At 31.5% G+C, this 27,212-nt stretch overlaps 1 protein-coding gene across 1 annotated transcript in view; it reads right to left on the bottom strand.

Annotated features, from left to right (window-relative positions):
* Nucleotides 1-5,824: 5,824 nt before the first annotated feature.
* The window catches only part of LOC134715052 (mortality factor 4-like protein 1), a 28,009-nt gene continuing 6,621 nt past the window's right edge, over nt 5,825-27,212 (bottom strand). Inside the window, exons 3-13 of the mRNA XM_063576912.1 lie at nt 21,089-21,156; nt 20,298-20,384; nt 19,445-19,758; nt 18,901-19,013; nt 18,396-18,500; nt 17,531-17,632; nt 14,929-15,014; nt 14,570-14,669; nt 14,107-14,176; nt 10,707-10,791; nt 5,825-9,153 (exon numbers count right to left, since the gene is read on the bottom strand). Of these exons, the coding sequence (XP_063432982.1) occupies nt 9,063-9,153; nt 10,707-10,791; nt 14,107-14,176; nt 14,570-14,669; nt 14,929-15,014; nt 17,531-17,632; nt 18,396-18,500; nt 18,901-19,013; nt 19,445-19,758; nt 20,298-20,384; nt 21,089-21,156 (1,221 nt within the window). The 3' untranslated portion in view covers nt 5,825-9,062. The remainder of the gene's footprint in view (nt 9,154-10,706; nt 10,792-14,106; nt 14,177-14,569; nt 14,670-14,928; nt 15,015-17,530; nt 17,633-18,395; nt 18,501-18,900; nt 19,014-19,444; nt 19,759-20,297; nt 20,385-21,088; nt 21,157-27,212) is intronic.

The raw sequence follows: 27,212 nt of genomic DNA, 5'->3' as shown, positions 1-27,212 counted from the left end.
ACATTGTCAGTTCAGGGCCTTTTATAGCTGACTATGCGGTGAGGGCTTTGCTCATTGTTAAAGGCTGTACAGTGACCTTTAGTTGTTAATATCTGTGTTATTTTGGTCTCTTGTGGAGAGTTGTCTCAATGGCAATCATACCACATGCTTTTTTTTATATATACATAGCAATTCGTTTTGTATTTGTTTTGATGGAGGACTACACATCATTTGAGGTTCTCTATTTTCAGTAATCAAGTTTTATACAGGTTACTTCTGCTAAATTACAGAAAAAATGTTAGAAACGGAGTGCAATGCATACTTGCTGTTTAACAGTCAATCCTGTTGATTTGTTAGTGGATTTGCTGAGCCTGTCTTGGAGTAGATTGAAAAGGTATGCAATAGAGTCCTTTCCAAATCTACACCTCCTTGTAAGTTCATCATCATTCATTTAAATTGGTTAAATGCGAAATAGTTTCCTTATAAACTCTGTCCTTCATCGGTCTTGGTGGTACCATCATGAAAGCAGCCAATTTCTAATTATACCTTGGTTAAATGATTTCACGCTGCTACCTACCATTGTTAAATTTCACTCACATTAACAACATCATAACGGACCGTTAAAACTAACTATGAGATGAACAACAGGATTAACAAGACGTTAAATATTATCGATACGAAAGCAAAATTTAATGGAACATTAGTGCTAACGACAAGTAGTACAGGGTTTCCCGTACAGAAATAAACTCCATGGAGCCTGTGTGGCTCACATATTTTTATTTACAATTGATGCATGAAATAATGCAACCGTGATACTTTTGCTATAGTTTCAGAGAAAAAGTCAAAAACTGTTCCCGCTGTGTTCTATTTTTAGCCATGTTGATAGACAGGCAGGGTCATTGGACACATTTTTAAAAACTAAATACTCTTGTGCTTATTTGTGACCAAATTTATTTAAATTTGTCTCAGTTGTTTCTGGAAAAGACTTTTGTAAAAAAAACAAAAATTTACGAAAAATTGTAAAATTCAACTTTAAAGGGCAATAACTCCTTATGACGTCAATTGACCATTTTGAACATATTTGACTCATTTGAAGATCTTTATACTTATGCATGAATATCAATAATGTTGTAATTTTTTTTTCCAGTTTTCATAAGTTTGATTTTTTCGAAAAGCTAAGGATTTTCTTATTCCAGGCATAGATTACCGTATTTGGCACATCTCTTTGCTGAACATTATTGCTGTTTACAGTTTATCTTTATCAATATTAAAATTCAAAATTATAACCAAAAACAAGAATGTGTCCAAAGTACACGGATGCCCCACTCGCATTATCATTTTCCATGTTCAATGGACTGTGAAATTGGGTAAAAAATCTAGTTTGGCCTTAAAAGTCAACCAGATGCTCTGCAGGGCGTAGCTTTATACGACCGCAGAGGTTGAACCCTGAACGGTTGGGGCAAGTATGGACACAACATTCAAGCTGGATTCAGCTCTAAATTTGGATTGTGATTAAATAGTTGACACAGCATAGGTTTCTGACACAGAATGAATGTGTTCTAATGAACTTAAAATTTTTATTTTCTCTTAGAGCAATTCACTATGCTGTTGAATATTAATCCTCTCAAAAAAAAATTTGAAGAAATTTTCTTTTTATTTATGAGAAAAACTGAACCCAATTTTTTTAATCACATACCCCTTTTCCTTATTCCAAAACTAATCTCAATTAAAATTTCTAATGGAGTTTGCAACAATAACTACTCATTTAAATACATCATAAAATATTAAGATGTAAAAAAACTGCTTGTTATCACTGAATGGTAAAGATTATTTTAATTTATCAGTTGGTAGTAAAAAGTGAATATACATTGTATATTGTATATAACAAAGATTTAAGTTGATTCTGGACAAAGAAAGATAACTCCAATTAAAAAAAATTCTTGCTATTGCACAATATTGTGCAATTAGATATTTCTTGCTTACTATTCTGGACAAAGAAAGATAACTCTAATTAAAAAAAATTCTTGCTGTTTCACAATATTGTGCAATTAGATATTTCTTGACATTGCGCAATACTATGCAATTGAAAAGACTTGCTATTGCACAATACTTAATATAATAATTTAAGATCCTGATTTGGACCAACTTGAAAACTGGGCCCATAATCAAAAATCTAAGTACATGTTTGGATTCAGCATATCAAAGAACCCCAAGATTTCAATTTTTGTTAAAATCAAACTAAGTTTAATTTTGGACCCTTTGGACCTTAATGTAGACCAATTTGAAAACGGGACCAAAAGTTAAGAATCTACATATACAGTTGGATTCGGCATATCAAAGAACCCCAATTATTCAATTTTGAAACAAAGTTTAATTTTGGACCCTTTGGGCCCCTTATTCTGTTGGGACCAAAACTCCCAAAATCAATACCAACCTTCCTTTTGTGGTCATAAACATTGGGTTTAAATTTCATTGATTTCTATTTACTTAAACTAAAGTTATTGTGCAAAAACCAAGAATAATGCTTATTTGGGCCCTTTTTTGGCCCCTAATTCCTAAACTGATGAAACCAAAACTCCCAAAATCAATCCCAACCTTTCTTTTGTGGTCATAAACCTTGTGTCAAAATTTCATAGATTTCTATTAACTTAAACTAAAGTTATAGTGCGAAAACAAAGAAAATGCTTATTTGGGCCCTTTTTGGCCCCTAATTCCTAAAATGTTGGGACCAAAGCTCCCAAAATCAATACCAACCTTCATTTTGTGGTCATAAACCTTGTGTTAAAATTTCAAAGATTTCTATTCCCTTTTACTAAAGTTAGAGTGCGAAAACTAAAAGAATTCGGACGATGACGACGCAGATGACGACGCCAACGTGATGGCAATATACGACGAAATTTTTTTCAAATTTTGCGGTCGTATAAAAAATCGACCAATAGGGAACATGTGTACTAAGTTTCAAGTTGATTGGACCTTAACTTCATCAAAAACTACCTTGACCAAAAACTTTAACCAGACTCTCACACAGTGGACCATGAAAATGGGGTCAAAAGTCTAATGTTTTAAAATAAGAAAGATCATATCATAAGGAACATGTGTACTAAGTTTCAAGTTGATTAGACTTCAGCTTCATCAAAAACTACCTTGACCAAAAACTTTAACCTGAAGTGGAACGAACAAACAGACAGACAGACGAACGTACAGACCAGAAAACATAATGCCCCTCTACTATCGTAGGTGGGGCATAACAATAAAATTTCCTTAAAATTACTAATTCAGGGGCAGCAACCTAACAGCAGTCTGTCTGATTCGTCTGAAAACTTTAGAACAAATATATCATTATAGTCTGATAAACATTTTTATCTATGTCAAATTTGCTCTAAATGCTTTAGTCTCAGAGATATAAGCCAAAAACTGCATTTTACCCTCAAGTTATATTTTTAGCTTTGTTGGCCATGTTGGCTAGTGGGTTCATTGGACATATTTTTTAAACTAGATACCCTAATAATGATTTTGACCAAGTATGGCTTAATTTGTCTCAGTAGTTTCAGCTTAGATTTTTTTTGAAATTACAATTAGATTCTACTCAGGGCGCAGCTTTATTCGACCGCAGAGGTTGAACCCTGAACAGTTGGGGCAAGTATGGACACAACATTTAAGCTTGATACAGCTCTGAATTTGGACTGTGATTAAATAGTTGACACAACATAGGTTTCTGACAAAGAATGAATGTGGTCCAAGAACTTAAACTTATAAACTTAAAATTTTTAAATTGGACATTTACCTATTATGGTCCGATATCCATAATCTTAATACAAAGTTAGATTCAGCAGATCATAGAACCCCAACAAATCAATTTTTGATGAAATCAAATAATGTTCAATTTTAGACCCTATAGCCTCAATGTGGACCAATTTGAAAATCTAAATACATGGTTAAATTCAGCATATTGAAGAACCCAATATATTCAAATTTTGTTGAAATCAAACAAAAAGTTTAATTTTGGACCCGAATTGGACCAAATTAAAAACTGGGCCCATAATCAAAAATCTAAGTACATGTTTAGTTTCAGCATATCAAAGAACCCAACGAATTCAATTTTTGTTAAAATCATACTAAGTTTGATTTTGAACCCTTTGGACCTTAATGTAGACCAATTTGAAAACAGGACCAAAAAATTAAGAATCTAAATACACAGTTAGATTTGGCATATCAAAGAACCCCAATAAATCATTTTTTTATGAAATTAAACAAAGTTTAATGTTGGACCCTTTTGGCCCCTAATTCCTATTTTACTGTTGGTACCAAAACTCCCAAAATCAATCCCAACCTTCCTTTTGTGGTCATAAACCTTATGTTGAAATTTCATAGATTTCTATTAACTTATACTAAAGTTATTGTGCGAAAACCAAGAAAAATGCTTATTTGGGCCCTTTTTGGCTCCTTATTCCTATACTGTTGGAACCAAAACTCCCAAAATCAATCCCAACCTTCCTTTAATGGTCATAAATCTAGTGTTTAAATTTCATAGATTTCTATTTACTTTTACTAAAGTTATAGTGCAAAAAACAAATGTCTTCGGACGATGACGACGCTGCCACCAATGCATACCAATATACGACCAAAAATTTTTCAATTTTTGCTTTATATAAAAATTTATAAAAAATTGGTAAAAATTTACTATAAAAGACAATAACTCCTTAAGGGGTCAATGAACCATTCTGGTCATGTTGACTAATTTGTAGATCTTACTTTGCCGAACATTATTGCTGTTTACAGTTGATCACTATCTATAATGGTATTCAAGATAATAACCAATAACTGCAAAATTTCATTAAAATAACCAGTTCAGGGGCAGCAACACAATAATGGGTTGTCTAATTCGTCTGAAAATTTCAGGACAGGTAGATCATAACCCTGATGAACAATTTTGTCTAAATGCTATGGTTTCAGGATATTAGCCAAAAGCTACATTTTACCTCATGTTCTATTTTAAGCCATGGCGTCCGTCTTGGTTGGTTGGCTGGGTCATCGAACACTAGATACACCAATGAAGATTGTAGCCAAGTTTGTATAAATTGGCCCAGTGGTTTCAGAGAAGATTTTTGTAAAAGTTAACAGACGCTGACGGACAACTAAGACAGACACCAAGTGATGAGAAAAGCTCACTTAGCCCTTTTTGCTGTATGTAATGTTAACGGGAAGAAAATCTAAGTCCATTTAAAAGTAAAATATGGAAAAATGGATTTTTTATTTTTTAAATTTACTTCTGGATACTATCTTATGATCATAAACATGCTTCTGTCCAAGTTTGGTACAAACCCAGGATAGTTTAAAAAAGTTATTAAGATTTTAAAAACTTTAACCACAGAGTGAATGTAATGTTTCCCCACAGAAAAACTAAGTCTATTTAAAAGTTAAATACGGAAAAAACGGATTTATTTTTTAACAAAATTTACTTCTGGATACTATCTTATGATCATAAACAAGCTTCTGTCTTAGTTTGGTACAAACCCAGGAAATTTAAAGAAAGTTATTAAAATTTTAAAAACTTTAACCACAGAGTGAATGTAATGTTTCCCCGCAGAAAAACTAAGTCCATTTATGAGTAAAATACGGAAAAAAAATAATTTTATTTTTACAAAATTTACTTCTGGATACTATCTTATGATCATAAACAAGCTTCTGTCCAAGTTTGGTAGAAATCCAGTATAGTTTAAGAAAGTTATTAAATTTTCAAAAACTTTAACCACAGATGAATATTTGTGGACGCTGCCGCCGCCGACAGAATGTAGGATCGCTTATTCGACTAAAGTCGAAGGCTCAACCATAAATCAAAACAAACTTTATATATTATGTCATTTATTCAAATCAATCAACACATTTTGTGTTTTCACTCATACATTGTCCATATAAAATCTCTTGTATAAAAAATATCACTCTCTAATAAACATTTACATCAACTAGTCCCTCATATTTTAATGTTTTATCATACTGAAGATAAGACAGATGATCTTTCATCACTATGTAAAAAATAGATCATGAACACGATTGGTCTTCCCTACTAAACTAATATTTAGAGTAATCAAAATGCTGAAAGGTATTGCCTTCTTTGCTGATTGCAAACTGAGCTTCTAGTGCAATGGGACTCACAGAATAGACATACTAGAGGCTCTAAAGAGCCTGTGTCGCTCACCTTGGTCTATGTGCATATTAAACAAAGGACACAAATGGATTCATGACAAAATTGTATTTTGGTGATGGTGATGTGTTTGAAGTTCTTACTTTACTGAATGATTTTGCTTCTTACAATTATATCTATCATGAACTTTGCCCATTAGTACCGTAACAGAGAACTATATTTGGTAAAAATTTACATAAATTTACCAAATTAATGAAAATTGTTAAAAATTGACTATAAAGGGCAATAACTCCTTAAGGGGTCAATTGACCATTTAGGTCATGTTGACTTATTTGTAGATCTTACTTTGCTGAACATTATTGCTGTTTACAGTTTATCGCTATCTATAATAGTATTCAAGATAACCAAAAACGGCAAAATTTCTTTAAAAATTACCAATTGGAGGGCAGCAACCCAACAACCAGTTGTCCAATTCATCTGAAAAATTCAGGGCAGATAGATATTGACTTGATTAACAATTTAACTTCTTGTCAGATTTGCTCTAGATGCTTTGGTTTCATAGTTATAAGCAAAAAACTGCATTTTACCCCTATGTTCTATTTTTAGCCGTGGCGGCCATCTTGGTTGAATGGCCAGGTCATCGGACACATTTTTCAAACTAGATACCCCAAAGATGATTGTGGCCTAGTAGTTTCAGTGGAGATTTTGTAAAAGATTACTTAAGATTTATGAAAAATGGTTAAAGATTGACTATAAAGGGCAATAACTCCTAAAGGGGTCAACTGACCATTTTGGTCATGTTGACTTATTTGTAGATCTTACTTTGCTGAACATTATTGCTGTTTACAATTTATCTCTATCTATAATAATATTCAAGATAATAACCAAAAACAGCAAAATTTCCTCAAAATTACCAATTCAGGGGCAGCAACCCAACAACTGATTGACCGATTCATCTGAAAATTTCAGGGCAGATAGTTCTTGACCTGATAAACATTTTTATCCCATGTCAGATTTCCTCAAAATGCTTTGGTTTTTGAGTTATAAGCCAAAAACTGCATTTTACCCCTATGTTCTATTTTTAGCGGTGGCGGCCATCTTGGTTGGTTGACCAGGTCACGCCACACATTTTTTAAACTAGATACCCCAAAGATGATTGTGGCCAAGTTTTGATTAATTTGGCCAAGTAGTTTCAGAGGAGAAGATTTTTGTAAAAGATTACTTTAATTAACGAAAAATGGTTAAAAATTGACTATTAAGGGCAATAACTCCTAAACGGGTCAACTGACCATTTTGGTCATGTTGACTTATTTGTAGATCTTACTTTGCTGAACATTATTGCTGTTTACAGTTTATCTCTAACTATAATAATATTCAAGATAATAACCAAAAACAGCAAAATTTCTTCAAAATTACCAATTCAGGGGCAGCAACCCAACAACCGATTGACCGATTCATCTGAAAATTTCAGGGCAGATAGATCTTGACCTGATAAACATTTTTTCCCCCAAGTCAGATTTGCTCTAAATGCTTTGGTTTTTGAGTTATAAGCCAAAAACTGCATTTTACCCCCTATGTTCTATTTTTAGCCGTGGCGGCCATCTTGGTTGGTTGACCGGGTCACGCCACACATTTTTAAAACTAGATACCCCAATGATGATTGTGGCCAAGTTTGGTTTGATTTGGCCCAGTAGTTTCAGAGGAGAAGATTTTTGTAAAAGTTAACGACGACGGACGCCAAGTGATGAGAAAAGCTCACTTGGCCCTTCGGGCCAGGTGAGCTAATAATATCAGATCTAGCATGATAATCAACTGGCTTATTGTAAATTCAAAAGAACTTAATGTGGTTCATTAAACATAAACAGTTTAAATAAAGTTACATACATAAAAAACTTACATCTTAAAGAAGCCGAAAATCTAATTATAACCTAATAAAAACATTATGACAGTCATGTACACCTTAACAAAAATCTGTACAGGAAAATTACTATTAAAAGTAATGGAAAAGCTGACATTGTCACCAAAAACTAGCAAATATGGTCATCAACACTTTGTGTTACACATGAATAACAACTAAAATAGTTAAAACCAATTGAACCCTCTATTCTACACACAAGATCTGTTTTTCATTTACTGGCAACAGCTGAAAAGCTTATTCAAACTTTATTAAATGAACCATGAAAAAATTAGGTCAAAGTCAGGTCACACTTTATGGATTTCACAGACCTAAGTGTAGTTAACAAATATTTCAGCAGTACACTGAAATTGAGTTAAAGGTCACATGATTCAAGTTAGACGCCACAGTAGGTGATAAGATCAACGATAGCTTACCTATTAACTTAAACTGATAAACCTTTTAAAAAAACTTAGCATCAATAAATCATTAAAATTCAGACATACATGTAAATCATTGTCAGGCAGATAAGAACATGATTATTTTAAAGTCTGCCAATTATTCATGCTACCTAACAATTATCATCCAAAATGGGCTTCCCAAGGTCGGACAGACAAGTACATGATTATTTTAAAATCAACTAGTTATTTATTCTACCTGAAAATCTCATCAAAAATGGCTTCCCAAGGCGAGGAAGTGGCAGAGAATATAAAGCTGTTGATAGACATTGTGACAAGGAGGTCAGAAAAAACAGGAATGCTGATTTTTTTTAATAAAGTAAAGGAACCATTAAAATGATGTCAAAGATATCTGACATTTGCCAATAAGGAAGATATACCTACAAGAAGATATGTATACAATAAAAGATTTTCTAGCTTTCATACAACTGAATATTAAGCTCTGTTCAAGTACATGTAGGTATCCTTCTTGCATGAATAGCAACTTTGTTTACAGGCAGTACATGTTCCATAAAACGAACTTCAACAATATATTGTGTCCTCATTTTAGCCTGCAGAATATCTGATAAAATAAGAACGATAATTGTTCTCATATTAGAGCTTTCCGATGATAATCTGGTGGTGCCACAGTGTAATAGTCTACATGATTGAATAAGGATGATGTATTTCTATGCATATATCTGAAAAATATAAAATTGTTTTTAGTAAGGCACCAACAGATAAATGTATTTGTTACAAGACTACACAATTTGATGCATTAAATGTATTGCATTACTGTCAACATCAGCAAACATTACCTTAAAAAAACTTCAAGTTAAAACAGGAAGAAATGAGGTTTATTAAATTCATAACTTTAGAAACATCCAAAAGCCTCTGAATTTTGCTCAGATTTACAGTATTCATCTTATTATCCAATACATGAACCTAAATCATTTATTTTCAAATAAAAAATGGAGAAAGTTTCAATCGGACACAGCTAATTCCCTGTTTGCATATAACTTTATAAATAACTCGAAAACAGTAAAAGTGATGCCACCAAAATTCAATCTTTATATGTTTGATAAGTGGTAATAAGCATTGTGTATGACTGAGTTTAATAACATTTGGTTGAGCAAACTAAAGTTAGAGAATGCAATAAATTTAAGAATGTATGAACAGACAAGAACATTAGCCATTTTTTGTGTTTTATTGACACTCATACCACATCTTCTTATATTCAATAATAACTCTTACTGCCACCTCCAGTGATGATTGGGTCCATCTGGTGACGGTGGGGGCATCAGCATGTTTACCATTGCAGTTATTTGTGCAATTGTTCTCAATAAAACAAATTATTGCCAGATTGTGTTTGTTTTCAATATTCTACAGTGTTGTCTTTTTTACTAGGTCAGTATGATCTAATGCTGTCTTTGTGTAATTTGTTTGTAATATGTACATTGTAAGTCAACTTAAGTACTCTGAGGACTTAGTCCACTGGATAATTTACACAGATTTTAACATGCTTTATTCACTGGTTGAAAACACAAGTCAAATGGAATACTTTGATTGAAGAGACTAGTATATTTAACAATGAACTATACTGTTTCCTCATCTCAAAATTAAATGATCAGTCACTGATTTTTTAACCCCTATGTTTTACTAAAGTGCTTATATTTGCTGGTCAACAGGAACACCAGATTCATGTATACTTTTGAAAGTAGATACCAAAAAATAATAGTGATTAAATCTATTCAAATTTGCCTAGCATTTCTAAAAGGACAGATTTTTTTTTTATATGTACCATATACACAATTTAAAGGAAAATGAGGAATGACAAATGACAAAAAATCTAAAACTATGTAATTTTTGTTGTTGATTACTTTAGATCTTATGTAGGTGAATAACTTTATTATCTTACTTGAGGAAGTCCTGTATGTGAGTCAGTAAAAGTCAGTAATAACTTTATTATCTTACTTGAGGAAGTCCTGTATGTGAGTCAGTAAAAGTCAGTAATAACTTTATTATCTTACTTGAGGAAGTCCTGTATGTGAGTCAGTAAAAGTCAGTAATAACTTTATTATCTTACTCGAGGAAGTCCTGTATGTGAGTCAGTAAAAGTCAGTAATAACTTTATTATCTTACTTGAGGAAGTCCTGTATGTGAGTCAGTAAAAGTCAGTAATAACTTTATTATCTTACTTGAGGAAGTCCTGTATGACTGTCAGTAAAAGTCAGGAATAACTTTATTATCTTACTTGAGAAAGTCCTGTATGTGAGTCAGTAAAAGTTGGATACTTTTTTCATCTAATGCTGTATATGCTAATGATCCACCCAGATTTACTGAAATGATAACAGAAATAACATGATATTAAACTTGAAAAGTGGCATCTAATACTGCTGCACCACAAACGTAATAATTTTTTGTTTAGTAGTAATAAATATAGGAAAATAAATTGAGGAATTGAAATATGAGAATTTTCAACTCAGGACTAAAAACTAGACATTTGAATGTAAGTAGCACATGAGTTAATCATCACAGATTTATTGTATCACTGACTTGTTAAATATTTTTCAATATTATATTTGAGTTTTTGGATTTATACTTAGTCTAGAGCTAAGTTCCTACTGCATGTAAAGCAAGATTATGGTTAGCTTGCTTGCTTTGTTTGTATATTGTTCAATTGTAATTGGGATAATGTCCAGTCAAATTGAGATAAAATAGATACTGGTTTAACTATGCATATCTTCTTATATCTATAAATATTGTTTGAAGGTGGCAATCTTAATTCTAAAGCTTGAGTCAACATCTATACAAACAAAGCAAGAACAATACAAAACTAGAGGCTCTAAAGAGCCTGTGTCGCTCACCTTGGTCTTTGTGAATATTAAACAAAGGAAGCAGATGGATTCATGACAAAATTGTGTTTTGGTGATGGTGATATGTTTGTACATCTTACTTTACTGAACATTCTTGCTGCTTACAATTATCACTATCTATAATGAACTTGGCCCAGTAGTTTTTGTGGAAAATGTTACGGTAGTAAAATTTACAAATTTTATGAAAATTGTTTAAAATTGAATATAAAGGACAATAACTCCTTAGGCATGTTAGGGGGTCAATTACCATTTTGGTCATGTTGACTTATTTGTAAATCTTACTTTGCTGAACATTATTGTTGTTTACAGTTTATCTCTATCTATAATAATATTCAAGATAATAACCAAAAACAGCAAAATTTCCTTAAAATTACCAATTCAGGGACAGCAACCCAACAACGGGCTCTCTGATTCATCTGAAAATTTCAGGGCAAATAGATCTTCACCTTATAAACAATTTTACACCTGTCAGATTTGCTCTAAATGCTTTGGTTTTTGAGTTATAATCCAAAAACTGCATTTTACCCCTATGTTTTATTTTTAGCCATGGCGGCCATCTTGGTTGGTTTGGCTGGTCACCCCACACATTTTTTAAACTAGATACCCCAAAGATGATTGTGGCCAACTTTGGATTAATTTGGCTTAGCAGTTTCAGAGGAGAAGATTTTTGTAAAAGTTAACAACGACGACGCCGGACGCCAAGTGATGAGAAAAGCTCACTTGAGGTGAGCTAAAAAGCAAGAAAGCCAACCAAAGTTTTACTCTACAACCTTTAGGAAATTAGCTCTAATATTTCCAATGTAAATACAGTAGATATTTCAAGGGAACACATTCTTTTTCTACAGGTTTTCATGTCTTCCTGATGCAACATCATTGACAGGATCTTAACAAAGCCTTTTGTTGCATGACATCAGAGCAGTGAAATTAGAGGATTTATTACAAGTGTGAAAATAATGATTCACATTACATTTACATTTGATGAAAATGCTACTATTTCAACAAAAATATTATTGACAGATTACTCTCTGACTAACAAGACTAAAGGTAGTTATGTTCTGTAGGCAGCACATTTAATGCTTTAAAATCAATAAACAGCTACACAATCGGCAAATGAAATGCTCATTGTTTTTTTTCAAAAAATAAAGTTCAAACAGAAAAAATCCCCCTTTTTTAAAGAATAAAACCACCATAACTTGGAAAAGTAAAATCTAACATTTATAAAAATCAAAATGGAGCTCTCCTCAATAGGTATAAACATTTCACCAAAGTTTCATGCAAGTTTGTTAAGGCCACTTTGAGTTATTGTCTGACATGTTGATGACGGACAAACGAACAACAGTATACCATAATATGTAAATGTATATATTACCATAAACAGGTGTTTAAAAAGGATATTTGAACAAGCATTTATGTTTTTTACTTATCTACACAGATCTTTTGCAGTTACAATCTGAACAAGAGGCTCTCAAGAGCCTGAATCGCTCACCTTAATTTTTTTGGTTTAATCTCTCATCAATGATTATTTTGGCTTTTCAATTTATTTAAATGTTCTTTGAATTGTCTTATTTTCTTCAAAAGCAAAAAAAAAATCATTTTCTCCTATGTTCTATTTCAGCCATAGGAGCTATGTTTCTTGACATACAAGGAAATGAAATATAAAATTTATACTAGATACTCTGAAACTCATTTAGCCTAAGTTTGGCTGAAATTGATCTAAATGCTTTCCTTTTTGAGATATAAGCCAAAAACTGCATTTGACCCCTATGTTCTATTTTAAGTAACGGCGGCCATGTTTTTTGACGGATCCAAAATCGAAGCACACACTTTGTGCAGGATAATCTGAGAACAATCATGCTAAGTTTCATCCAAATCCATTCAGTAGTTTTTGAGATATAAGCCAAAAACTGCATTTGACCCCTATGTTCTATTTTAAGTAACGGCGGCCATGTTTTTTGACGGATCCAAAATCGAAGCACACACTTTGTGCAGGATAATCTGAGAACAATCATGCTAAGTTTCATCCAAATCCATTCAGTAGTTTCAGAGGAGAAGATTTTTTAAAGTTAGCAAATAGGATGAACAAATTGTGAAAAATTGTCATTAAAGGACAATAACCCCTTAAGGGGTCAATTGACAATTTTGGTCATATTAACTTATTTGTAGATCTTACTTTGCTGATCATTTTTGCTGTTTACAGTTTATCTTTATCTATAATAATATTCAAGATAATGACCAAAAACTGCAAAATTTCCTTAAAATTACCAATTAAGTGGCAGCAACCCAACAATGGGTTGTTTGATTCATCTGAAAATTTCAGGGCTGATAGATTTTGACCTAATGAACATTTTTACCCCATGTCAGATTTGCTCTAAATGCTTTCGTTTTTGAGATATAAGCAAAAAACTGCATTTGACCCCTATGTTCTATTTAAAGTAACGGCGGCCATGTTTTTTGACGAATCAAAAATCGAAGCACACACTTTGTGCAGGATATACTAAGGAACAATTATTTTAAGTTTCAATCAAATCCATTCAGTATTTTCAGAGGAGAAGATGTTTGAAAAATTGTTAACGACGACAGACGACGACGACGACGGACGCCAACTGATGAGAAAAGCTCACATGGCCTTTTAGGCCAGGTGAGCTAATAAAAAATAGACCTAATGATTGGAGCCGATTCTTATACAGTAGCCTATAATCTGAAGAGGTCGAAAAACTTTTTAAGCATTTGTTGTTCTCTGAACAATAAAACATATTAATTAAACAACACCACACTCACCAAAAAGTCGTAACAAGTGTATGGACCCATATATACTTGACATGGGTGTGTCTACATGATCTTTAAGTATCTGAAAAAAAAAATGAATAACTCATCATTATCATATTTCTTTTTTATTACATCAGTTTGGGTCAATACTTTCATAGTCCAACTATCTGGCACTTTAATTTACATGTCTTCTCTTTTAGCGTGGGAGGAGTCCAGGTGATTTCAATACAAATTATCAGCAAAGCCTCACTTTCTTCTTATTTTAAGCCTTTTACAAATAAAATTTATATTTTCAAACTATGTACAGTTATTCTATATGTTAACATAACATTTATAAATCACAAACTTTTATTTTGATAAACACTGAAATGTAAAACTGAAGATACTTTATATCTCTAGATCTGTCTATTCACCAATTAAATATACTTTTATTTTATTTTTTCTGAACTAATGTTTTAAATTTAGCATAACTAACCTCTCCATACTGTGGTCTTTCAAATTTGTACAATAATTGTGTTCCCAACATTATATTGAAATATTCTCTGATACCTTGTGTAATCTCTATTATGGCATCTCTGGAAAAGAGAAAGATAAACTTAACTAAAAGTATCAAATATAAATATTTTTATGTCACTGTGTGTTAACAATCCATGCTGTATTTGTCTTAATTACATAAATCTCAAAATGTCAGTATAACGCCTTCATAATAATAACACTATTTCATTGTTCAAATGTTGCATCAATTTGTGATTTTTCCTTTAGAAATTCTATTTCTTTTTACATAAGATATATATTGATGGTGTAAAAGTGCATTGAGGTCTGTTTGGTACTTACTTGTTTGGATTATTTCCCTTTGTCTTTGTCTTGACATACTCATCAAGGATATCATCAACTGTTGTTTTGCATGGTAGGGAGACAAGCTACAATTAAAACATGATAAACTTGACATACTAGTATTGAATGTTCCCACTGATACTGTGGATTCACTATTATTGTTTAGATATCAATTATACTGGATTATACTGGATTTCATGGGTACAAGGAAACATTGATTTTAAAATGTGCAACAAATCACAAATTTGCTGTATGATTAAATGCAGACTTTACGAAAGTAAATATCAACGAAAATGTTTTCCTCAATGGACAAAAATTGGTACCCACAAAAAAAAATGAATCCACAGCAGTAAACCGACATTTTTCATAATCAAAACTGTATGAATTTTGTAGGTTTTTACCTGGCCTTTCAAAAAAATCTTGTTTCAGTGTACGGTTTCCTGCTCCTAAAAGAGCTTCAGTGGCTGCAAATAAGTTTTCAATTGTCACTGCATAAAAAAACAGACTGTTTACAGTGTTGTTTCCCCTCGAAACATGTAAATATTTAATATAATTTATAAAATTATTTCAATCATTCAACCTGTTTTAATTGAAAGCTAATTAACTAATTTTTACAATCAAATACAAAAAACATGATACTTTTTCACCAAATAAGTAAATAAACAGCGGTTTCCCTTCATGGTTATTTTTAGTCGGGGAATAACCCCTAGTTTTTAGTACGAAACTGTTTATAGCACCCTTAAGGCAAAACTTTGTATGCGACAAATTAAAATTTCTTAGCTTTTCTGGATCTGTAAACTATACTGATTAAAATGATGTCTTACTTTAAGGATTGTGACCACGAACAGTGAAACTACAGCTCTTTTTTTATGTTGCATAGTAATGGCATTTTGGCCAGTGGCAAACAGTTTAACTGGCAAATTCCAAACAATTCCTGTATGATGTATCACATTTTCATCAGTTTTACAAAGAAAATAAATCATAAAACAGGGTTTCTTTTGAATGAATAGAATAAAAACTATGAAATAAGCATGAATAAAGGTACTTAAATCATATTTTGTACCTAGAATTATATCAACTAAGATAAGGCTGAGTTGAGAAAAATATTGAAATGGTGTTTTACTTAGGAATGGCACTTGTACCTTTTTGACTATAACAAGTACAAATATACAATATAATGAATAAAAATGTATGTTACTCTGATCAGTAGTAATGGTCAAAGTAGAAAAAATCTACACTTTTCATGTGCAACTTTTAGTTTCAAATATATGAGGGATTGAATAAAAATATCATGACGTTGCAAAAAGACGAAAAACTTCAATATTCGCACAGAGTCTGATTTTCTTATTTCTGGTTGCTATGTACAAATCTGTAATATTTGCATTAAATGTACCAAACTGATGCTTTTAAATTAATGTATACATGTCATATAATATTTTTCAAAATAATGTTACTCCATTTGCTAACACATTTCTTTGCTAAAACATCATTATATTATATGTTTGTCCCTTTAATTTCGTTGTATTACCTAGTGAACTAGAAATGTCTATTCTGTTAAAATATATATCTAAAAATTCTTTCTGATAGGACAAATACATACTAGAAAAATTCTATTCACATTAAAGGTTTCATAAACAAATTTATCACAAAAAGTATGAAATCAACACTTCCATTATATCAAATTTTGTTGTATATAAATGTAGGATGAATTAGGCCTTTGCAATTTGCCGTAAAGGAAATTTGCCTTTTACTGTAGATTCATTTATTTTCGTGGGTGTCAATTTTCATGGATTGCTATAAACTTGCATATTCAAGGATATTTGCTTTCATGGTTTTGCCAATCTCTGTATACAAAGTCTATTGAAAATATGTTAGTCGTTGAACATTTGAAATTGTGGTTCACTTGTACCCACAAAACCAACGAAAATTGGTATCCAACAAATAATAATGAATCCACAGTAATTGATTATGTAAATCAAAGAAATAAATTGAACTAAAAAACCTCTGGTATACAATGTTTGTTCCAATGTTTTGGCAATAAACAAAAGAAAACTAGAGGCTCTTAAGGTGGTACCCAACACTTTTACTAAAATTAATTTGGCTCGTTTAATTTTCATAAAATTTTGTCAAAGTATTTACTTTGACCCTTTATCAAAAATATAAAACTTTCAAAAACTTTCAACCAACCGTTTTGTCAGAAAAATTACACTGGTTATATAGCAGTTTGACAAACACCAATTTTAATCATTGAGAAGCTTGATATTCCTTTTACAACACGACGTAATTAAAACGTTTAGCTGATTTTACAGAGTTATCTCCCTGTAGTGTTAGGTACCACCTTAAGCAGGGCTTAAAAAATGGTCCAGGTGAGCTAAAAAGGTACCTTTAATCTTGCGAAGAACACTGTACCATATTTACAGATGGACAGTAAATACTAATTAAAAAAAATTCCTTCACACAATTTCTTATAATGAAAAATACCATTTCAAGTTAAGACTATTCAACTTAAAGGACTTTAACCAGTTTAAACTGATCCCTTTCCTAATTCTACAGGACATCCACTAATGTGTAACAGACTTGCATTGACTGCCCTTATATTTACCTGTTTCTGTCTAGTTATTAAATCCCAATCATCCACAAGTAAAGGCTTCATTTCATCGGGCATTTTTATCTTGACTTCAATTTTTGTCATATAAGATTCCTCCTATCAAAAAATAAATAGCAATTTGTTTACACTGAAAATATTCTGTTCATGATTTTATACATTTCAAATTAAAAATTTTAATTTAATTTTACCAAACTTGAATGATATCAGCAAAATATCAACAAAACCCAGCATGTTCATAACATGCCAATTGTTGCATACTTTTCCCTTTCTGAGTTGGGTAAATGGTCAATAACTTTAATTTAATACTTTAATATAAAAGTACATAAAAACAAAGTATTTGTGGTGTAAAAGAATTTACAAGAAATCTGGTGAATGATACACAAATTTGAAGATTTCATTTACAAAACTTTGCATAAAACAATGGACTTCATTTAAGGAAAATGAAAACTTGGTATAGTGTAATAGCAAAATTTCAAACTGAAAATAAGTTGATTTGAATACAAAGTTGCACAGTTTGTTTATGGATCAAGATATTTAAGAGAACAGGACCTAACAGCTGCAGCCCCTATTTTTATGATGGTATACAGGCAAAACCTCACTTAATATTTCATTGACAGTTCTTTTAACATTTTTCATAAAATCCAAAGTGAGCATGACAACTGTTATTATCAATAAAATTATCATTTCCAAGGGTCATAACTCAAGTTAAATTATTTGATATTTGCTGATTATTGATCTCATCCTAGGCATTGCCAATATAAATTTCATCATAAAAATTTGACTATAAATGTAGGAGCGAAAGTGTCTACAATGCAGATTTTCATATAATTTCCATGTCAGCCAAGTATACAATAATTACTGTTTCTATAGTAGGTTCCGCCCTAGCTCTCTTCCTCTTCTGATCTACAGTTGTTGGAGTTGATGTGATACTAGTATGACTTGTTATACTGTCTTGTGATGATGCCTGTAATTTAATATGTCAAAGGAATTTATATAGGGAAACTTGTCCGACTCTTATTGTCATAAAATTTAAGCTATATGCCAAAGGAATCTATCGAAAAAGTAGACTGAATATACAGTCAAATATCTTTTTATCAGTCACTTGTAAGAATAACAAAAGTGGCCTTTGTTTCACATTTTGTCAAACAATGTCCTTAAAAACTTACTATATATGGTATAGGTTTTGCTCATTGTTGAAGCAATAGTTTGCCTAAAGTTATTAACATCATCTGTATTTGGTCCATGGTGGGTAAGTGTCCTACTGGCAATCATACCACATCTTCTTATTTTTTATTTTTATACCATAAAAATTATTTAGAGTGCAGTGGTAAATCATAAAATTCATGTGTATATATAAAACTGACCACTGATGAGACTGATAATGTATCTACTGGTGTATCTACCCGCCCTCGTTTACGTTTGGTTTCTGCAGTAGAATCTTGTGAAGAAACTGGTGTTGAAGCAGTACTTTCCTTCCCTGGAATGGTAACAACATTATATATAATCCTATACAAGTAATCTCAAAATTAATTTTCAATCACCTACCATCAATTAAGAGCCAAAAGATCACCCTGAAAATACCTTTTCATGTTGTCTATTCCCAAGTAAGATGTGGATAGAAGATAAAGTTCAATAGTGCTGTCTTTAATTAGATATAGGAAGATATGGTTAAATTGTGGGTACTATTTATTCTACAGTTGCTGGTCTCTTAATGTACTCTTTATATATTCTACACTGTGTAAGTGTTCTATTTTCATAAAATATTTAATTTGTCTTCTTTTTTCATAGTGCATGTAACTGGACCTTTTTTCTACAGCATCCAGTGTGTGTTACTAGCAACTTCTTCTTCAGTGTGTTTAACTTAACTGGTCTCCTTATTTACAGTGTGTGTAGTTGTTCCTCCATTACCTTTTTCTTCTTTATCTTTCTTTGTTTTGTCTGGTGTTTGGTCTTTAGGTGTCTCTTTGACTTTCTCCTTCTTCAGCTTCTCTACAGTAGGTGTAGCTGGTCTCTCCTTATCTCCCTTTTCTTTCTCAACTTTTTCTTTTTCTTTTGGTTTTTCTTTCTCTTTTGGTTTGTCTTTTTCCTTTTCTTTATCTTTTTCCTTGTCCTTATCTTTGTCTTTATCTTTGTCCTTATCTTTCTTGTCTTTATCTTGTTTATCAGCTTTTTCCTTTTCTCGTTCAGCTTTTCTAGCAGCCGCTTTTGCTTTTTTCTGACTTCTACAAAAGAAAACCAAAACTTATTATAGTGTATGTCTACATGTAGAAGTTTACATAAGAATAGTGAAACTAATTACACCTTTGAAGCCAATATGATAAAAGCAAGATGAGGTTTAATACACAAATTTTAAGAAAGCACTATGAAAATTATGGCAAGGGTTGAAATTAAAGAAGCATATTTTGAGATAACTCAGATCTTCTTAAGATACTATACTATATATTACTGTCTAAATCAGCTTCAGTTTTACACGAATTACATAAAAACAAATTACATGCATTTCGATTAGGGCTATTCCAGAAAAAAAATGTATGGTGGGGTTGGAAGGCACATTGTATTTTAATACAATTAAAATAAGACATGGGTGATGGGTATCAGAGCAACTTTTCACACTATAATGCACTATAATTCTCAAATTTTACAATTTTCTGGGTGGCGGGTGCTGACAAAAACTGCCTTCCAACACCCCCATACATTTTTTTCTGGAATAGCCCTTACATGAATATACTATCTTAAACTCAAATGTTATTATAAAACCAACTGGTGTGCTTTTTGTAGTTCCTTCTGTTTTTGATGTCCAGCTTCATTGCACTTCAATACTCTTGTTTCTGGTACCCATTCGTCCCAACTACAAAATATATTGCATTAAAAAGCTTTCAAAAATAAACAATAAATTTCATTTCATGAAATACAAATGAGTTAATGAAAATTGTTCATTAACTCCATAAAGTACTTCTGCTACCCTTTGTCAACTTCTGTTATAAAGTCAACTTTATTTTCAATTCAATTCAATATATTTTGCCTAACTTTCAGTAAAATATCAGATTTCTTCAACTTTCAGTAGTATTCTTTTTCTTTCTGTTTAATACAATCTCAATACATACAACATTTCATTAGAGAAAAAATAACTTTTTGTGTTTAAGGTGGTACCTAACACTACAGGGAGATAACTCTGTAAAATCAGCTAAACGTTTTAATGACGTTGTGTTGTTAAGGGAATATTAAGCTTCTCAAAGATCAAAATTAGTGTTTGTCCAACTGCTATATAACCAGTGTAATTTTTCTGATAAAACGGTTGGTTCAAAATTTTTAAAAATTTTATATTTTTGTTAAAGGGTCAAGGTAAATACTTAGTCAAAATTTTATGAAAATTAAACGAGCCAAATTAATTTTAGTGAAAGTGTTGGGTACCACCTTAAAGGTGGTCTTATCAGAAATTATATTTGTTACTGTGTCTTATATATAAGGAATTATATTTGTTACTGTGTGTCTTATATATATATATATATAGTTTGATTAAAATAATGATTAAATTTTTACTGAAATACTTACTTTTTATTCCAACCATTGTAGTGTATGAAGTATCTCACTATTTTGTCTTTTACTTCTGCTTTAACACACTGAAAAAAAAACAAATTAAGTAAGAAAAGTGACTTCAAATTCTAAATAAACTAACTTGTATGATTATTATTTCATTTTTAAATGTTACCTTTTCAGAAAACAAATCTATTAATACAATTATGAATAGTGTCTAGTTAAGCCAAAACTATTTCAGGGAGGAGTGTAGAACCTATTTTAAATTAATAAGAACACATTACAATTAATGTGCTGCCAATCAAAGAAATTTTACAACAAAATATGAAATACACATTAGTTTGTTCATCATAACTAAATACAAAATGTAGCATAAGAAGAGAAATATAGATTCCTACGCTGCAACAATTGTATTACGAAATTTCTCCACTTGAAACAGTTGAATTTTATTATTTAAAGCGTGAGGCTTGCCAAGCTCTTGAAACAACTAAAATTCAACTGTCGAGAGTGGAGATATATCGTAATACAGGACTTATCATTTGCAGAGAACAGATTTTTCACTAGTGAGAAATATTTTTCTCACACCGGTCAGGAAATGTGAAAATAGCATAAAAATTAGAGAAATATAGATTCCACCGTTGCAACAAGTGTGTTACGATATTTCTCCCCTCAAAACTGTCAAAGTCTAGTATTTAAACAGAAGGCATAAGTGTGACAATATGATAGGCGAAAAATATATATATAAATATATATAAAATATATTTATATTTATATTGATGATTATATATTCTTAAAATGTTTATTAAATTGAATAAAATAAATACAGGGGAATATCTATTAAGAAAATCATGACCTTGTAAAAGGTTGTTCAATTGACCGCTACTGCATATGAAATATTTACATGCAGATCATGAGGTGACATGTAACAATTAGTTAAACACTGGACATACGTGTATTGCATACCATGTGGAGACATGTAGCAATAACAATTAGTTAAAACACTGGACATGCGTGTATTCTTTGATCATTAATTTCCAGGTTGGCCAAAACATGTCAATTAGAGTCAACTTAATAAATATTCATCCCTGTATCTTTTAATTTAAGACTATAATGGTCAAATTAATAGAAACCTTGACACTGTTTATATTCTGTATATATACTTGTGTATTTTACTGTATAGAGGAGACCGTCCGTTATGGACACTGGTCCAGACGGGCTTGAATAAACTACTATTCCAAATAACCATATGTGGTGTTACATGTGGTTATTTTTGGTGAACCGTGCCAGGACGAATTCTGAAAATACTAAGGTACGTGTGATATTTTATTTGATAATCTTAATTATTATATTCTCAAAAATGGCTGAACAAGAATTTAATGTAGGGTTAGTTTTTCAAAATTTAGCAACACAAGTTCAAAGTCTTACTCAAAAGTTAACTGCAAACGGTGTCAATACGATAGTTGAAGGTTTTGATGGTTCAAATTCAGAAATATTTTCTCAATGGATTCGTTCAATAGAAAAATATGCAATGATTACAAATTTAAGTCCAAATGATTGTAAAATGATATGTTATCAAACATCTGTAGGGCCAGTAAGTGATTTCATTGCTAGGTGGTTAAGAGAAACCGATCAGGAGAATAATAATTGGGAAAATCTAAAAACTCAATTGAATTTTCGTTATGGGCATATTCCTGATGCATCATATGCATTTGAGCTTCTGAATAAGGTTAATCAAAAAATTGGCGAAAATGTTCCGATATTTGGAGAACGAATTTTAACTTTGGCAACAGATGCTTTTAGGGGACAAGATATCAATCAACCAATAGTTCAACTTCAATTAGTTAACTTTTTCATAAATGGGTTGTATCAGGATTATTTGAGAATGAAAATAATGCGTGAAAATCCACAAACTTTGGCTCAAGCAGTAAACTCGGCAATGGCTGAAACACAATTACGAAGAAAATTTGATTTGAAAAAAAATAACGGTAATGAGCGTAATATAACACCAATGGACATATCGCATTACCGAGAAATAGGTGTGAAATGTAACAATTGTAACAGATTCGGCCATAAGGCAAAATATTGCAGGGATAAACCGAAATTTCATGTAAATGTAGTAAGTTCGCGTGCCAAATTACATGTACCCCGAGGAAATTCTAATGACAATACGATAAGTAATAATGCAAATACATATCCTAGAAGGTTTAATTCAGTACAACACAATTTTAATGACAACACGATAAGGCATAATACAAATACATATCTTAGAAGGTTTAATTCTGTACAAAACAAGTCTGACTTGACAGGACAACAAAGAAGAACATTCTTCTGTTGGAACTGTGGTAAACCAGGTCATTATGAAAGAAATTGTAGAGCAAGATCAAATGAACAATTTAGGAAACCAAGGGAAAATTTAAACTAGGACGGTCTCTTTATGCTGAAGCCAATAGGGAGACTTTTAAGGGAATTAAGGGAAATAAGATGTTTGAGAGAAAAATTAATTATAGATATACAAAACCTGTATATAATATATATGAATCATGGTTAAAAAAAAAAAATAACAAATCAACAGATTTTAACAATGCATGTTCTAACAATTCTACCTATCACTGGAATAAAAATTATTATAAAAGATATAACAATTGTAATTCAAAACCGGAAACAAACAAAGAAAAAATGGCGCGAAATTTCAAATCAAAACCGGAAGTAAACAAAGAAAAAATGGCGCGAAATTTCAAATCAAAACCGGAAGTAAACAAAGAAAAAATGGCGCGAAATTTCAAATCAAAACCGGAAGTAATCAAAGGAAATATGGCGCGAAATTCAAAATTCAGCGAAAATAAAAAGGTTAGAGCGCGAAATTCAAATATACAAAATAGAAATATTGAAACCTATCAAGAACAAAAATCATTAAAAAATGTATCAAAAAACAAAATTGAAAATGAATCTGAGCAAGTAGAAACATTTGAAATTAATTTGGCGGGAAATCCAAATTCTTGTTTGATTAAAATTGCACATATGAAAGTTAGAAGTTTAATTGACAGTGGAGCTTCGGTATCTTTATTGCATAATAAGATTTACAATTCAATTAAGGGATTACCAAAATTAGAAAAAAAGAAAGTCAATTTACAAGGAGTTAACGGGGCTTCTTTAAATGTTTTAGGAAGTATAAATTTAGACTTTAACATGAAAGGAAACAAAATGAATCATACCTTTTATGTAGTATCTGACATGAACAGAAATGTAATTTTGGGTCGTGACTGGTTAGTCAAATTTGGTGTTAGAGTTTATTTTGATTTGGGATGTTTAAGGATAAATAAAACTTATGTACCACTAGTGGAAGATATTCATATAGCTTCAATTGTTAGGCTTGCTCAAACCACTGTAATTAAACCTCAGACAAGTAATATCTGTTATGTAAAAGGTAATAAAAATTATACAACTTCAAGTTCTAAATCTTTTGAAATTTCACCAATTACTAAGGGGCATTTGAGTTATCAACCAGGGTTAATGGTTGCTAATTCAGTTGCAAACTTTAATGAAAAACGTCATATGCCAGTTCTTATAGTAAATACTACGAATAAAACTTATAAGTTTAGAAGGGGCATAGCAATAGGAAGGGCTTCACCAGTTTTAGAAGAAAATGTTGTCTCACTTGAATCTACTCAAGAGCACTCTGAAATTGAAAATGTTTTTGAAACTGATCTTAATGTGCCTGATGTTCATAGGGGTAGGGTGTTACAAATGTTGAATAACAATAGAGATGTTTTTGCTTTCAAGGATACTGAATTAGGTCAAACTGACACTGTGAAAATGAGAATAGATACAGGGGATAATCCTCCGGTTCAATTGAAGCCTTATCGAACTCCATTACACAAAAGAGAAATAGTCAATAAAGCAATAACTGACATGTTAGAAGCAAACATTATAAGAAGATCAAACAGTAACTATTCCTCACCAGTTGTTTTAGTTGATAAGAAAGATAAAACTACACGTTTCTGCATAGATTTCAGATCCCTGAATTCTTCTACTTTAGCAATCCGATATCCACTTCCGGTTATCGATGATATATTGACACTTTTAGGGGCTGCCAAGTTTTACACATTAATTGACCTAAGGGCAGGATTCTGGCAAATTAAGATGGCGGAAGAAGATAAATCAAAAACAGCATTTGTTTGTCATAAGGGACTTTTTGAATTTAATGTTATGCCATTTGGATTGCAAAATAGTCCTGCTGTATTTAGTCAATTGATGGAAATAGTTTTACAAGATCCAAGTTTTGCTATCTCTTATATTGACGATATTTTGATATTTTCTGAAACTTTAGAAGAACATTTTGATCACATTCAACAAGTATTTGACAGATTGAGACAACATAATTTGAAATTGAAATTAAAGAAATGTCAATTTTTGCAGGAAGAAACTAATTATCTAGGTTTTAAAATCAATATCGACGGTGTAAAACCGGACGATGCCAAAGTTGAGGCAATAAAAACATTACCAAACCCTGTTACTGTTGAGGAGGTAAGAAGTTTTATAGGGGCGTGTTCATACTATAGACGATTTATCCCTAATTTTTCAAAGATTTCTATACCTTTAGTTGCTTTAACTAAAAAATATGCTAAATTTCAATGGGATGATGAGTGTCAAAGAGCTTTTGATTTTTTGAAAGATAGTTTAACTGTAACTCCTTTATTATTTAGCATATCCAGATTTGAAGAAACCTTATGTTTTATATACTGACGCTTCTAATGATACCATAGGTGCATGTCTTACGCAACCTTGCGAAGAAGAAGAGACTCATTTATCATGTTTAAGAAAAGAAAAACCTATTTACTTTTTATCTCATAAATTATCAGATACACAGACTAGGTGGTCTACTATTGAAAAAGAAGCCTTTAGCATTCATTATGCATTACAAAAATTAGATCATTATCTTCATGGAGCTGAATTTATTATCAGAACTGACCACAAGCCTTTAAAGTACTTATTGCTTTCGCCACAATGTAACAAAAAATTACAGCTTTGGGCTTTAGGGATTGCAAGTTACAATTGTAAGATTGAATGGCTAGCGGGGACTGATAATACTATTGCTGACTATCTTTCAAGAAGACCTCCGGGTCAAGAAGGCAATCAAAATCAAAGTGAAACAATTGAAGTAGATATAAGTGACAAGGCTTTTCAAATCAATACTTTGAATTCAAATGAGTTCAATCCAAAAGATTTTGCAAGTTGTGACTATAAAGAAGATGATCAACTTAGCGTTAAGGAATGCACGATTCCTGGTTATGACATGAAAATTGAACAATCTTTAGACATAGAACTTTCGGAAATTATTTTAAAATCAAATAAACACTGGTAAGGCTTCAAAAAGTGTTGATAATAATCATATTATTATCAATGATATACTTTATTACATTTCTCACCCTGATGATGATTTAAAGTTAAGGCTTTATATTCCATTACAATTACGAAATGAGGTCATCAAAAGTTATCATGATAATCTAAGTCATTTAGGAATTGACAAATGTCACGATTCAATTAGGCAAAAATATTTTTGGCCAAAGTTATATAAAGAACTTAATTCCTATATTAATTCCTGTGTTATTTGTCAATCTCAAAGTGCAGGTAAAACAAAACCTTTATTACAAATATCTGATATACCACCATTTCCATTTGCTAAGATAGGGGTAGATTTATCTGGACCTTATCCTACATCATTGTCAGGAAATAAGTATATTGTTAGCTTTGTTTGTCATTACAGTGGGTGGCCTTTGGCTTTTCCTGTTCCAAATAAAACTTCGGAAAATGTTGTTCATTTATTAATTGAGGAAATAATCCCAAACTTTTCTGTACCTTTAGTTATAGTGTCAGACAATGGCGGTGAATTCACTTCTAAAATATTTGAAGAAACTTTAATTAACTTTAAAAGAATTAAATATAAGTCACATAACAACTTCTTTTTATCATCCACAGGGAAACGCGAAAGTAGAAAGATTTCACAGGACGCTTCATGACGTCATGGCAAAGAAATTGCAAAGTGATGCGTCTACTTGGGACGTATGCTTAAATCAAACAATAGCAGCTATTAGATTTCAAAAAAATGAATCAACTAAATTTTCTCCATTTTTTCTTTTATACA

Source organism: Mytilus trossulus, chromosome 4 (assembly GCF_036588685.1).
Source record: "Mytilus trossulus isolate FHL-02 chromosome 4, PNRI_Mtr1.1.1.hap1, whole genome shotgun sequence".
NCBI classification, from domain to species: Eukaryota; Metazoa; Mollusca; class Bivalvia; order Mytilida; family Mytilidae; genus Mytilus; species Mytilus trossulus.
The sequence above is the reverse complement of the archived record's forward strand: the minus strand, read 5'-3'. Positions and strand labels throughout refer to the sequence as shown.